Genomic DNA, 15989 nt, shown 5'->3' with positions numbered 1-15989 from the left:
TGCTTTTACTAAGGGATGTGCTTTGCAAGGAAAGCAAATTCTAGCAAATCCCCGCTGTCAGGACCGAGCTTTGTACTGTTTATATAGGCAGAGCTCTGTCCAAGCTTTCTCCTCGCCTATCAGCGCGTGCCGGCGGACATCCATTAGCCGGCACCCGTTGATCGGCTTCTGCTTTGACTAATCACAGCAGAAGCGGGCACGCATGCATGCTCCCCCAACCAGGAGGTGCAGAATCACGTATATATATATATATGGGATTCTGCACAGAACGGCCACCCTGTAGCAGTAAATCTGGTATAGGGCAGTTGGCAAGCGGTTAAGTTCCATCCGTCTCACTGCGCACTTCTCAAATTGCACAGACATTCCCGGGCACCTCTGTACTCTCTCTAATCATCGACCTCATCTGATCATCCTCCTATCTGATCTATGCACGCAGATACATAGTCAGATAATTGACCGTAATAGTTGGAATTTTCCCTATTGAATGTTTTTGCTTTGTGTATGTAGAATTGTGTTTTTTTTTCCAGCATGTGTCCAGTGAAAGGAGACGATGTACTATGATGCTGTGTGTGACCCTGGAGTGTAATGTGCGTTGGATTTTGTTTTTCAGGCGTCGGAGTGGAGTTCGGATGAAGACACCCGCCGGTCCTGTCAGAGTAAAGGGAAGACGGAGGTAAGATCGGGTGACCAGTGAACGCACATATTATGGTAGCCCCAATGAGGGCGCTGTGACCCCCCATTAGGTAACATAGAGTGTTGCTCCAAAGCGCTGCTCCGGTGATCCACTACATGTGGGTGCCGGTGATCCACTACATGTGGGTGCCGGTGATCCACTACATGTGGGTGCCGGTAATCCACTACATCTGGGTGTCGGTGATCCACTACATCTGGGTGCCAGTGATCCACTACATCTGGGTGCCAGTGATCCACTACATCTGGGTGCCAGTGATCCACTACATCTGGGTGCCAGGGATCCACTACATCTGGGTGCCGGTGATTCACTACATTTGGGTGCCAGTGATCCACTACATCTGGGTGCCGGTGTTCCACTAAATCTGGGTGCCGGTGATCCACTACATCTGGGTGCCGGTGATCCACTACATCTGGATGTCGGTGATCCACTACATCTGGGTGCCGGTGATCCACTACATCTGGGTGCCGGTGATCCACTAAATCTGGGTGGCGGGGATCCAATACATCTGGGTGCTGGTGATCCACTACATCTGGGTGCCGGTGATCCACTACATCTGGGTGCCAGTGATCCACTACATCTGAGTGCCGGAGATCCACTACATCTGGGTGCCGGGGATCCACTACATCAGGGTGCCGGTGATCCACTACATCAGGGTGCCGGTGATCCACTACATCAGGGTGCCGGTGATCCACTACATCAGGGTGCCGGTGATCCACTACATCAGTGTGACGGTGATCCACTACATCAGTGTGACGGTGATCCACTACATCAGTGTGACGGTGATCCACTACATCAGGGTGCCGGTGATCCACTACATCAGGGTGCCGGTGATCCACTACATCAGGGTGCCGGTGATCCACTACATCAGGGTGCCGGCATCTGTAGTACTTTTCCAAGCCCACCCAGTAATGTTTAACCATGTGCTTCCCGAGCCAATTCTGACACTTCTAGCATAAGTGTAAAAATCAGTATTTTTTGCTGGAAAATTCCTTAGAACCCCCAAACATTAAATATTTTTCAAGCAGGGGCCCTACAGAATAAAATGGCGGGTGTTGCAATTTACATGATATTTGTGCAGCCTTTTTTTAAAGCAAATTCTTTGGAAAAAAATACACTTTAGTGAATTTTAATGCACAAAACACAATATAATACCCAATTGTTTGCAAAAATATAAAAGATGATGTTATGCCAAGTAAAAGGATACCGAACATGTCATGCTTTATAATTGCAGGACTTAATCCATAGGCAACACTTTATAATCCTGTACAGGTTACCAGTTTAGAGTTCCACAGGAGGTCTGGTGCTAGAATTATTGCTCTCGCTCTGATGTTCACGGAGATACCTGACATGTGTGGTGTGATCATTGTTTACACACGCGTGTGCGACTGTGTTCACCTTCCCACCCAAGCAGGGGGGACGAGGGCGCTTTAACTTTAACCACTTCTGGACTGGAAGGATTTGCCTCCTTTAATGACCAGGCCATTTTTTTGCAATTTGGCACTGCGTTAATTTAACAGAAAATTGTGCAGTCGTGCGACTCTGTACCCAAATAAAATTGACGTCCTTTTTTCCCCACAAACAGAGCTTTCTTTTGGTGGTATTTGATCACCTGTGCGATTTTTTTATTTTTTGCGCTATAAAGAAAAAAAGAGCGACAATTCTGAAACAAAATCAATATTTTTCACTTTCTGCTATATAACATTTTTTAAAAAAAAAAAAATGTAAAAATCAAATTTTTTCATCCTTGTAGGCCAGTTTGTATTCTGCTACATATTTTTGGTAAAAAAAAAAAAAAATCCCAATAAGCGTATTTTGATTGGTTTGCACAAAAGTTATCACGTCTACAAACTAGGGGAAAGATTTATGTCATTTTTATTTATTTATTGATTTTTTATTTTTACTAGTAATGGCGGCAATCAGCGATTTTTAGAGGGACTGCGACATTGACAGATCGGACCCCTAACTGACACTTTTGGGGGGACCAGTGACATTACTACAATAATCAGTGCTAAAAATATGCACTGTTACTGTAATAATGACATTGGCAGGGAAGGGATTAACCCAGGGGTGATCAAAGAGTTAAGTGTGATCTTAGGGGGTGCTTTCTAACTGTGGGGAAAGGGACTTGTGAAATGACCACAGAGACCTGTGATCCTATCAGAGAGAACAATGGTCTGCCGTGTTTACAACAGCTGACCGTTCTCTCTCAGCGGGGAGCGATCGCAGCCGCCGGCCCTGTTTTTGGCATCCTCGCTACCTAGTGGGCCCCCAGCACCGCGTGCGCAACCAACGTAGAGCTACATCGTTTCGCACAGCCGAGCCAGCTTGCCGCAGTAGAACTTCAGCGGGCAGTCAGCAAGTGGTTAAAAAAACTATTTTATTATTTATTTTATTTACATTTTTTTATTTTTACACTGTCACCCGCTGTGCCCATTATGAGGGGTTCCCACCATCCCTGTGCTGAGTTCCTGGGTCTGTACACCCGCTGTACCCATTATGAGGGGTTAATTTTGTTTATTGAAAAATCTTACAAACAACAACTTATATACAATAAAACCATAATAAATAAATTAATAAATAACATATTTACAAAATAATTAAATATAACTATACAAAACCAAAAACCAAACAAGAACATAATAAATAAACCAAATTGCGCACAGCATAAACCCTACGAGAGAGCCAGACTAAGGAACATCACCGTCACCATGCATGTAGCCTTTTATCAAAAATATATTTTATCTGAAAATCTAGGGGAGTGAAGCAAGGACAGAAAGAAAAGCCGCACACCCCGAGATCAACAGGCAGCAGCTACAGAGTCCTGATATTCCTCCACGCCTTTATCCAGGCCTCCTGCTGCCACCTGTCTTTCTCAAGACCCCGAATCTTCCCAACCTCACCCAGAATGTTCTGCACCACCACCTCAACAGGGAGGATTTTACTCCGTAAGGATACCTGGCACCGTGCACTCCACGTGAAATAACGGACTACTACACTAACTAAAAAAAGTGTTTCCAAATCATAATCCCGGCGAGTCTGGAATGCCCCATACACCCACTCTGCATAACTCATATGGGGGAGGAAGGGTACACTCAGAGCCCTCCCTACCCTCTTGTACACCTCTATATTAAAAGGGCACTGAAGCAAAAAATGATCCATGGACTCCACCGCACCTCCACACTCTACTCTCGGGCAGCCACGATCACTCACAGAGAGAAACTTCAGGTTGCCCTTCACATATAGTTTTCCATGGAAAGCGAGCCAAGCCTGATCCCTAAACTTCATTGGGATTCTCTCCAAATTAATCAAACGCAAACCCTCCCCCAAAACTAGGCTTGGGCAATCCCTTAAAGCCAGTGGTTCGCAAAAAACAGAGCTCATGATCCGCTTCTCAAGAAGTTTCCTTGGAAGAGATCTGATCTCCCCTGCCGTTACTTGCCACTGCCGAAGTATTTTCAAACACGGGGCAACATAAGTCGGGAGCTTATCATGCTTGACCCTCAGGCTTTTCACTGGCCCACCATTTTCCCAGTTTCGCAGAAAGGGCCTAAACCAGGACTGGAAAATACCAACCCACCCAGGCGGTCTCTCTGCCAACATGTTACCAAGGTTGTACTTTACAAACATCAGAGAGAAAAAGACTACAGGGTTGATCATTCCTAGACCACCCTCCCGCCTAGGAAGATAAGTCACACTCCTTTTGACAAGGTTTATTCTGTTTCCCCATAACAGCTGGAAGAAACAACTATAGATCCTGGTATAGAGAGACACTGGCAAAATGCAGACAAAACTGACATACAGAAAAATTGGAATCAGGTAACCTTTGATCAGATCAACCTTTTCCCTTAAGGAAAACCGCCAACTTTTCCAGCTCGCCACCTTGGCATTGGCATTCTCCAGCCTGCTCACCCAATTTGCATGACCATAGTCACCTGGGCCAAATTCAATGCCTAGAACTCTAATTTTTTGTTGGGGCTCCGGGAAGTCATCCGGGAGAACAAAGCTCTCACCTTCCACGCCCATCCAGAAAGCTTCACACTTGTCCTGGTTGACCTTTGAACCTGATGCTTCCGCATACTGCCTTGTCACTGAGACCACCTCCTGCGCTTCCCCAGTCCCAGAGACAAAAACAGAAACGTCATCAGCATAAGCCACAACCTTCAAAGGAGGCTCACCAGCGATGCCCAAAGGTACCCCACACAATGGTCCACTCTCTAGCCTTCTAATGAAGGGGTCGATTGCAAACGCATATAGCAGAGGACTCAAAGGACACCCCTGACGCACACCTGAGCCAACCACAAAGGGCTGCCCAACCCAACCATTAACCAGAGGAAAGCTTTCAGCCCCTTTGTACAAAATCTTGAGCCAATCAATGAAACCCCCCTCCAGGCCATACTTGCCAAGAAGGAGCCATAGGTACTCATGATTAACCCTATCAAAGGCCTTAGCCTGATCCAATGTCAGCAGATATTTACCCCAACCAGCAGCCCTACAACGCTCCAAGGCCTCCCGGACAGCTAACACAGCTGAGAAAGTGCTTCTACCCTGGATTGCGCAGTGCTGGTGATGGGATAACAAATCGCCTGCCACTGATGATAATCGCCAGAAAAAAATCTTTGCCAGTATCTTTCTATCGACATTAAGAAGGCTAATGGGGCGCCAATTCTCAATCATCGAAGGATCTTTGCCCTTTGACAGAAGAACCACTGCAGATTGCCTCATGGAAGGAGGGAGAGAACCCTCATGCAAACAGCCATTAAAAACCTCCGCAAGGTGTGAAGCCAGGATCTTCTTAAAACATTTATAAAATTCGGCTGTCAAACCATCTGGCCCTGGCGTTTTCCTGATGGCTAGTTTATCAATAGCCTGGATCACCTCATCTGCAGTGATTTCATCTGTCAAATTCATCAAAGGAACAATATTTTCCAGACCTGGCGTAGAGTCCAAAAAACTCAACATCCCTGTCCGATCAAGGTTCTTTCCTCCCAGGAGATCAGCATAGTATGACCTGACGACCTCCAGGATCCCTGACCTAGACTTCGTCAGAGAGCCCGTACTGTCCTTCAGGCCATTGACCGTCTTAACTGCTACGCTCTGTTTACAATTCTGGTAAGGGTCAGGCGAATGGTATTTCCCATAGTCCCTTTCCTGAACCAAAGAGGCGTGCCGGTCATATTGATGGGTCCTCAGGAGGAGCTTCACCTCAGAGATCGCCCCAGAATCTCCTCCATTCGATACAAGGCGGTCAAGTTTCCTCCGCAAACGCTGGTAGGTGATATACTTATCTTGCTGTCTCTTTCTCCCTATGGCCTTGAAAAGCCTAACAGTCCGCTGTTTTATAAGCTCCCACCATTCTGACTTACTGTTGCAAAAGTCTAGGATAGTTACCTGTGCCTGAAAAAATTCCTCAAAGGATTGTCTTACTTCCTCGTCATCCAGGAGGGCCGAATTCAATCTCCAGATACCCCTCCCCCTAGGTGGCACGCCTGAGGCATTCAGAGTCAAATATAGAATACAGTGATCAGAAAACTCCACTGCCCGACAAACAGGTGCCGAAAAAGCAGAGTCCTCCTTTAAAAAAAACCTATCTATCCTACTCTGACTATTACCTCGCTGAAAAGTGAACCCCGTGCTGTCTGGGCAGCGCTTAATGTGCACATCTACCAGACCTGCTTCCCTAACCATTGCATTCAGGAAAAGGCTGTCATAGCCCAGCTTATCTCTGAAACCTCTCCTGTCTTTAGGCCTAGTAATGGTGTTGAAGTCACCTCCAAAGATAACCTGCTGAGCCGTAAAAAGAAAAGGCTTAATCTTTGTAAAGAGGCATTTCCTGTCCCATTTTGTCTGGGGACCATAGATGTTAATCAGGCGCAGGTCCTGCCCCCTCACAGAGACATCTAAAATCATGCATCTCCCAATCTCTACCTCAATTACCCGTCGGCATGTTACCATACCAGAAAAAAGGACCGCAACCCCGCTGTAAGGCTCGGCCGCAAGAGACCAAAAGGAGGGACCACGCTTCCACTCCTTCTTTGCCAGATGTATATCAGCCAGATTACTGAGATGGGTCTCTTGCAAAAACAAAATGTCAGCATCAAACTCGCTGAGCAAAAATAAGGCCATATGACGAGCACTCACTGATTTTAAGCTGGCAACATTAATGGTTGCCACTTTTAACGGAGTGGGAACTGCCATTAGGATAATTGAGGCAGCCGTTTCTTAGCCTGACTACTCTCTCTTCCTGGAGAACCAGTGCGCTTCAATGCACCCTGGGACTCATCATCCATAGAAGACGCCGTACTCAACGAGTCCCATTCATCGTCATCATCTGACAGGACCCCAAACTTATTTTTCAAGGGCAAAACCTTAGGACTTTGGGCAACTGAACACCTTTTTTTTTTTCTTTTGCCCTTCTTCCTTTTCTCCTCCAACCATTCCACATCATCCTTGGACAAACTGCAAATTACAGTCTCCCCACTCTTAGCCTCCCCTTCACCCCCACTCTCCCTTACCTTATCTGCCACCAGGCCAGCCTCTTCACCATTTTCCCCACTCCTCTGCATCCCCTGGTCCCCAATAGAAGCCCTGAAATGTCGAGGGGGTGGGACTGGCACTGCACTTGATGCCCCTGCATCAGCACCTCTTGCGGCCTCTGCAATTTTGGAGGACATAGACACAGAAGGATTGGACACATTCTCGGTAACTGATACATGCAAACGCACAGACTGGGGCACCACAGATTTGGAAGACACTGACACACTGGGAATTGGCACAGACTGGGAAATCACAGACTGGGAAGACACAGGCACACTAGGCAAACGCACAGACTGGGAAGACACAGGCACACTAGGCAAACGCACAGACTGGGAAGACACATGCACACTGGGCATTGGCACAGACTCAGAGGGAATCGCAGGCACCCTAGCTGCTGAGCTCTGAGCATCCTCCATGTCCAGGCGGAAGAACTCTCTCATGAGCTCAGGCTGGTTATGCATTGCCTCGGGACACTGGCTATAAGGATGCCCAACCGAATTGCACAAGTTGCACCTTATAATGTTGCAATCCTTTGCCAAATGCCCTAAATCCTGACACAGAGAGCATTTCATCACTGGACAGGAGGATGCAAAGTGCCCTTTATCCCCACATTTATTACACAGTTTTGGCTGGCCTGGATAAAAGATGGTCAGCCTGTCCCTTCCCAGGAAAGCTGAGGATGGCAGATGCTGGATGACATTATCAATAACCCTCAGTTTTAGCTGCACAGACCATCCCCCCGTCCATATTCCTCGGTCATCCATAATTTTGTGTAAGGGGCTCAGGATGTCTCCATATCTCCTCAGCCATACAGATAAATCCCCTTGTGGTATGGACTCATTGCGCACAAGAATCGTCACCATTTTAATAAGTGGCTGACGTGACACAACTTTGGGGATGAGCCCTCTCCAGTCCGGCAGGCTCCTACACACATGCTCATATTTCTCCCAAAAAATGTCCAAAGACTCCGGACGGATAAAGGACAAATCATACTCATAGGAGCCGGTCGGACTGATCAGGGCGAAGATATCTTCGGGTCTAAACCCCATCTGCAGAATCTTATCAACCACAGCTCTCCTATATGGGGGAATACCTTCGCCTTCCCATCTGAGCTGAACCACATTCCTCCTTTTAAATAGTGAGGAAGATAAACCATTTCCATGCTCCCCCCTACCAGATCCTGTAGCAGCACCAGCATAGGTTTTCCTCCCAGACATACCAGTAATTACAGCATTGTCCTTAGACACAGCCACACCTGCTGACAAGGAGCCTGAAACATCCCTTGCAGTCTTTGGAGCAGCAGAGACAAGACCCACCCCCTCCCCCTTCTCTAAGCACTCAGCTGCTTTCCTGGGTTCAATCACAGTTTTTTTTACTGCAGAATCCCCAACAGTTGTAGCACTACTGCTCCCAGCATCTCCTGCACCATTTTCAGGAACAACAGCTTTATCTGGGTCAGGAAAAGCCTTTGCAATGTCCGTGGTGCTCCTCTCTGCAGACACTTCAACCAAAAGCTCAAAGTTATTTTCAGTTTTCCCACCAATCGCATTTAAAGTTTTTTTAGCAGGTGCATCAGGTTGCACTGCATGCTGCACATTGTCTATGGGTGTGGGCTGACAGCCCATAGCACTACAACCCTCAGCAAGCACATTGTCATTAAAGTTCACATCACCACCTTGCACACACACTGTACCTGCTTGCTGTGTTGTTACCTCTGCAGTGTCATGGCTGATGGTGGGATCAAACTTCCTCCTGGTTGTTGCAGGCTTCATGGTGAATGTTCCTCTCTCCACAGGTCTCTCTTTAATAGGGCGAGGAACGGTATCCATATCCTCATCTGAGGAATCCGCAGAAAAATGTAACTTTCTTCCATCCAGAGGGGTTTCCAGCTCAGCGATGAACTCCAACATGCCAGTACCCCCCTCAACCTCCTGCTCAGATGTTCCACATTGCTGCTGCAGAGGGAGGGAGACAGAGGCCTCCGCCATTGGGGGCTCAGCAGATGTCTGAGGTGTTGAAGAGCTGGGCTCATCCTCCGGGCCCACTTTCTCACTCTCTGCTGACTCTGTCGGTACCTGCATCTCTTCACTGGCTGGGTCACTCTCCATGCTGGAAACGGTTCCTCTCCTCATACGGCTGAAACGTTCCTCATTCCTGTATTTTTCCTTAAAAGCTCCGCTACTTTCCTTCAGAGAGCTCACCAACTCTTTCTGCTTCCTCAAAGCTTGCTCCAAGTCCTTTAATTCAGGCCTCAGAGCCGGTCTCTTCTTACTGTACAGTTTGGCACAATACAACTTTTTCTTTTTAAATTCAGTTTTTAAAGCTGCCAATTTCTCCTCCTCTTTCTCAATCCTTGTCAGCTTGTCCACAATCCTCCGTCTAAAGGTAGATAGGGATTCACCCCTCCTTGGGCCGAGCTCCATGTCTTCCATAGGCTGAGGCCTAGTCTCAGGCCTATCCAGGGGGCCCCCGCCGGGGTCCTCCCCAGGATCCAGCATCCCTCCTGGGGCAGAGAAACAACTCTAGCCCCTGGCTTCTGGAAGCACACGAGCTAAGGAACCAGCAACCTCACACCTCGCTGTCAGGGAGTGGAATGGCAGTTTCCCACCATCCCTGTGCTGAGTTCTTGGGTAGGACAAGGGCGCTTAAAAAAAAAAAAAAATGTTGCTTATTTTATTTACATTTTTTCTTTTTTTTTTTATACACTGTCACTTCAATTGTCACTGTCACCAATAAATAATAAAAACCTTTTTTTTAAGTGACTTCTTTTAGACCCCCGATCCCTCCATAAAGAGTACCTGTCACTCCTATTACTGTCACATCCCCCCCGATCCCTCCATAAAGAGTACCTGTCACTGCCTATTACTGTCACATTCCTCCCGATCCCTCCATAAAGAGTACCTGTCACTCCTATTACTGTCACATCCCCCCCGATCCCTCCATAAAGAGTACCTGTCACTGCCTATTACTGTCACATTCCTCCCCGATCCCTCCATAAAGAGTACCTGTCACTGCCTATTACTGTCACATTCCCCCCGATCCCTCCATAAAGAGTACCTGTCACTCCTATTACTGTCACATCCCCCCCGATCCCTCCATAAAGAGTACCTGTCACTGCCTATTACTGTCACATTCCTCCCGATCCCTCCATAAAGAGTACCTGTCACTCCTATTACTGTCACATCCCCCCCGATCCCTCCATAAAGAGTACCTGTCACTGCCTATTACTGTCACATTCCTCCCCGATCCCTCCATAAAGAGTACCTGTCACTCCTATTACTGTCACATTCCTCCCGATCCCTCCATAAAGAGTACCTGTCACTGCCTATTACTGTCACATTCCCCCGATCCCTCCATAAAGAGTACCTGTCACTGCCTATTACTGTCACATCCCCCCCCGATCCCTCCATAAAGAGTACCTGTCACTCCTATTACTGTCACATCCCCCCGATCCCTCCATAAAGAGTACCTGTCACTGCCTATTACTGTCACATCCCCCCCCGATCCCTCCATAAAGAGTACCTGTCACTCCTATTACTGTCACATTCCCCCCCGATCCCTCCATAAAGAGTACCTGTCACTCCCATTACTGTCACATTCCCCCCGATCCCTCCATAAAGAGTACCTGTCACCGCTATTACTGTCACATTCCCCCCCCCGATCCCTCCATAAAGAGTACCTGTCACTCCTATTACTGTCACATTCCTCCCGATCCCTCCATAAAGAGTACCTGTCACGGCCTATTACTGTCACATTCCCCCCGATCCCTCCATAAAGAGTACCTGTCACTGCCTATTACTGTCACATCCCCCCGATCCCTCCATAAAGAGTACCTGTCACTCCTATTACTGTCACATTCCCCCCCCGATCCCTCCATAAAGAGTACCTGTCACTGCCTATTACTGTCACATTCCCCCCCCCCGATCCCTCCATAAAGAGTACCTGTCACTCCCATTACTGTCACATTCCCCCCGATCCCTCCATAAAGAGTACCTGTCACTGCCTATTACTGTCACATTCCCCCCCGATCCCTCCATAAAGAGTACCTGTCACTCCTATTACTGTCACATTCCCCCCGATCCCTCCATAAAGAGTACCTGTCACTGCCTATTACTGTCACATTCCCCCCGATCCCTCCATAAAGAGTACCTGTCACTCCCATTACTGTCACATTCCCCCCGATCCCTCCATAAAGAGTACCTGTCACTCCTATTACTGTCACATTCCCTCCCGATCCCTCCATAAAGAGTACCTGTCACTCCTATTACTGTCACATTCCCTCCCGATCCCTCCATAAAGAGTACCTGTCACTGCCTATTACTGTCACATTCCCCCCGATCCCTCCATAAAGAGTACCTGTCACTCCCATTACTGTCACATTCCCCCCGATCCCTCCATAAAGAGTACCTGTCACTCCTATTACTGTCACATTCCCTCCCGATCCCTCCATAAAGAGTACCTGTCACTCCCATTACTGTCACATTCCCCCCGATCCCTCCATAAAGAGTACCTGTCACTCCTATTACTGTCACATTCCCTCCCGATCCCTCCATAAAGAGTACCTGTCACTCCCATTACTGTCACATTCCCCCCCGATCCCCCCATAAAGAGTACTTGTCACTCCTATTACTGTCACATTCCCCCGATCCCTCCATAATGAATACCTGTCACTGCCTATTACTGTCACATTCCCCCCGATCCCTCCATAAAGAGTACCTGTCACTCCCATTACTGTCACATTCCCCCCGATCCCTCCATAAAGAGTACCTGTCACTCCTATTACTGTCACATTCCCCCCCGATCCCTCCATAAAGAGTACCTGTCACTGCCTATTACTGTCACATTCCCCCGATCCCTCCATAAAGAGTACCTGTCACTGCCTATTACTGTCACAAGGGATGTTTACATTCCTTGTGACAGCAATAAAAGTAATCAGATTTTTTTATTTATTTTTTTATTTTTAAAGAAACAATGAAAAATAAAAAATAAAAAATAAATAAATAAAATAAATAATACATTTTTAAATCGCCCCCGTCCCCATGCGCTCATGCACCAAAGAAAATGCATACGCAAGTCGTGCCCGCAAATGTAAACGGTGTTCAAATCACACATGTGAGGTATCGCCGCTATCGTCAGAGCAAGAGCAATAATTCTAGAAAAAGACCTCCTCTGTAACTCTAAACTGGTAACTGTAAAAAAATGTTAAATCCTCGCCTAGTTTGTCGCCATTCCATGAGTGTGCGCAATTTTAAACCATAACATGTTAGGTATCTGTTTACTCAGCGTGACATCATCTTTCACGGTATACAAAAACACTGGGCTAACTTTACTGTTTTTTTTTTTTTTCTTTAAGTGAAGTGTATTTTTTCCCCCCAAAAAGTGCGTTTAAAAGAGCGCTGCGCAAATCCTGTGTGACATATAATATTGCAATGACCGTTATTTTATTCTCCAGAGACTTTGCAAAATATATATATATATATATATATAGTGCCTTGCGAAAGTATTCGGCCTTTTGTCACATTTCAGGCTTCAAACATAAAGATATAAAACTGTAATTTTTTTGTGAAGAATCAACAACAAGTGGGACACAATCATGAAGTGGAACGAAATTTATTGGATATTCCTTGTATGAGCTGAAAGTTTAGAGGGACGGCCAGGTCTTCGTAGATTTGCAGTGGTCTGATACTCCTTCCATTTCAATATTATCGCTTGCACAGTGCTCCTTGGGATGTTTAAAGCTTGGGAAATCTTTTTGTATCCAAATCCGGCTTTAAACTTCTCCACAACAGTATCTCGGACCTGCCTGGTGTGTTCCTTGTTCTTCATGATGCTCTCTGCGCTTTAAACGGACCTCTGAGACTATCACAGTGCAGGTGCATGTATACGGAGACTTTATTACACACAGGTGGATTCTATTTATCATCATTAGTCATTTAGGTCAACATTGGATCATTCAGAGATCCTCACTGAACTTCTGGAGAGAGTTTGCTGCACTGAAAGTAAAGGGGCTGAATAATTTTGCACGCCCAATTTTTCAGTTTTTTATTTGTTAACAAAGTTTGAAATATCCAATAAATTTCGTTCCACTTCATGATTGTGTCCCACTTATTGTTGATTCTTCATAAAAAATTACAGTTTTATATCTTTATGTTTGAAGCCTGAAATGTGGCAAAAGGTCGCAAAGTTCAAGGGGGCCGAATACTTTCGCAAGACACTGTATATATATATATAATGTTTGGGGGTTCTAAGTAATTTTCTATAAAAAAAATACTGATTTTAATCTGTAAACATCATGTATCAGAAATAGGCGTGGTCCTTAAGTGGTTACACATTAGCCAATGACGATGCAATGTTAACAGATGTGGTCGCCTACGCCTGTAGTGGGTGTGGCTGTCATTGGGACATGGCCAATAGATTTCTGCTTCTTGAAATTATTTGTCAATATTTATAATATCCAGTACACAACAGACACTTTTCTACAATTCTACGTTTTTGGTGGCAGGGGGCGGGGCAGTGACACGAAAGCCAGAGGTGGGGGGAGCATAGGAGGATGTCCAATCATTTATAAGTATTTGGGTGGGTAAAATGTGCCCCCAATATAAACTCCTCACTCGGGTATCTCCCTGTTTGGATGGATTTTCTCTTTTATTTTGCCCTCTTTATTCTCCCGGATCCTGCACGCTGCCCGTTTGTTGCGCAGTGGGCGGCGCTCTCGCTTTTCAGCGCTTGCAGCAGCTGAGCGGTTAATAGGCAGTTTTGGAAAGTTCATGGAAGCGACAATTTGAGTCCCCTCAGCGGCTGTTATCAGATGCTTCCCTGTGAAGTTGGGGGGCGAGTCCACCGACCAGAGATCTATAATTTCAGACGCGTTGCGCCCGGTGAAGTTGCGGTTATATTGTTCCGCCGCGGCAATGGATCAGCCTCTTTTTTTTTCTGAGCTGGGAAGCAGCCAGTTCCTGGCCGCCATCCACCGAGCTGTGTTCAGAGATTTAATTGCAGACAAGAGCAATTGTTGCATAAAACACTTTAATAATGGTGTTGCTGTGGTGAAAGGTCCCCGCTGTGCCGGGCGAGATGCTGCGGCGGGTTCAGGTGGGACTCTGCGTAATAAATCACCTCTGCTGTCACCTGGGGGATTGGCGGGGAAGGTAGAGAACTATCAGCCGTCACAAATCCATTATTACTCCCTCGCTAATCCGCTCAGAGCGACGAAACGACGGCGACGGTGCCAGCCGGGCAATGAGTGGCGGCATTGTGGGAGCTGCAAAGGCTTTCCAGCAAGTGCTGCAGCTGTGCTGAAGTCAGAGAGTCCGTACAATGCACCTTTACCCCATTATAGGGACCTTGGGGGGCAGAGAGGCCCCCCCTATTCTCATCGATTTCACACCACATGCGATTAGCTGCGTTACTCAGTGCAGCCCCAATGCAAAAACAAGAGACTCGTTTTCAGCGGTGCCAGTTTACACCACCTGCGTGTGTGTGCTGGAGAATAGAACACTGTTACATTGTTACAAAGTAACACAATTTCATTGTTACATGGCTTCATCGGCACATAGTTACACAATTACATAGATATACCATTCCGCAATTACATATTTACATTGTTACACAGCAGAGCTACATTGTTACAGGCTGAAATAAAATACTCTTACACAGTTACATTGCTACATAGTTACTGGGTCTTGGTTACACTGCTACATGGTTACTGCATCATAGTTACACTGCTACATAGTTATTGTATCATAGATACACTGCTGCATAGTTACACAGTATCATAGTTACAATGCTACATAGTTACACTGTTACATAGTTATACAATTACATAGTTACACTGTTGCATAGCTACACAGTTGCATAGTTACACTGCTACATAGTTACATTGTTACATATATTTATCCAATTACATAGTTACATAGATACACTGCTACATAGTTATCCAATTACATAGTTACACAATTACACTGCTACATAGTTACACAGTTGCATAGTTACATTGCTACATAGTTATACAATTACATAGTTACACAGTTGCATAGTTATGCTGCTACATACAGTGCCTTGCGAAAGTATTCGGCCCCCTTGAACTTTTCGACCTTTTGCCACATTTCAGGCTTCAAACTTAAAGATATAAAACTGTAATTTTTTGTGAAGAATCAACAACAAGTGGGACGCAATCATGAAGTGGAACGACATTTATTGGATATTTCAAACTTTATTAACAAATAAAAAACTGAAAAATTGGGAGTGCAAAATTATTCAGCCCCCTTAAGTTAATACTTTGTAGTGCCACCTTTTGCTGCGATTACAGCTGTAAGTGGCTTGGGGTATGTCTCTATCAGTTTTGCACATCGAGAGACTGAAATTTTTGCCCATTCCTCCTTGCAAAACAGCTCGAGCTCAGTGAGGTTGGATGGAGAGCGTTTGTGAACAGCAGTTTTTAGTTCTTTCCACAGATTCTCGATTGGATTCAGGTCTGGACTTTGACTTGGCCATTCTAACACCTGGATATGTTTATTTGTGAACCATTCCATTGTAGATTTTGCTTTATGTTTTGGATCATTGTCTTGTTGGAAGACAAATCTCCGTCCCAGTCTCAGGTCTTTTGCAGACTCCATCAGGTTTTCTTCCAGAATGGTCCTGTATTTGGCTCCATCCATCTTCCCATCAATTTTAACCATCTTCCCTGTCCCTGCTGAAGAAAAGCAGGCCCAAACCATGATGCTGCCACCACCATGTTTCACAGTGGGGGATGGTGTGTTCA

At 46.1% G+C, this 15989-nt stretch overlaps 1 protein-coding gene across 2 annotated transcripts in view; it reads left to right on the top strand.

Moving 5' to 3' along the window:
- The window catches only part of SEMA5B (semaphorin 5B), a 295097-nt gene that overhangs the window by 72528 nt on the left and 206580 nt on the right, over positions 1 to 15989 (top strand). For both annotated transcript variants that reach the window (XM_082262187.1, XM_082262188.1), the window contains exon 4: positions 611 to 673. In XM_082262187.1, coding sequence (XP_082118313.1) covers positions 611 to 673 — 63 coding nt within the window. The remainder of the gene's footprint in view (positions 1 to 610; positions 674 to 15989) is intronic.

The sequence above is a fragment of the Pelophylax lessonae genome (assembly GCF_965119305.1).
Source record: "Pelophylax lessonae genome assembly, chromosome: 6".
Classification (NCBI taxonomy): Eukaryota; Metazoa; Chordata; class Amphibia; order Anura; family Ranidae; genus Pelophylax; species Pelophylax lessonae.
The sequence above is the reverse complement of the archived record's forward strand: the minus strand, read 5'-3'. Positions and strand labels throughout refer to the sequence as shown.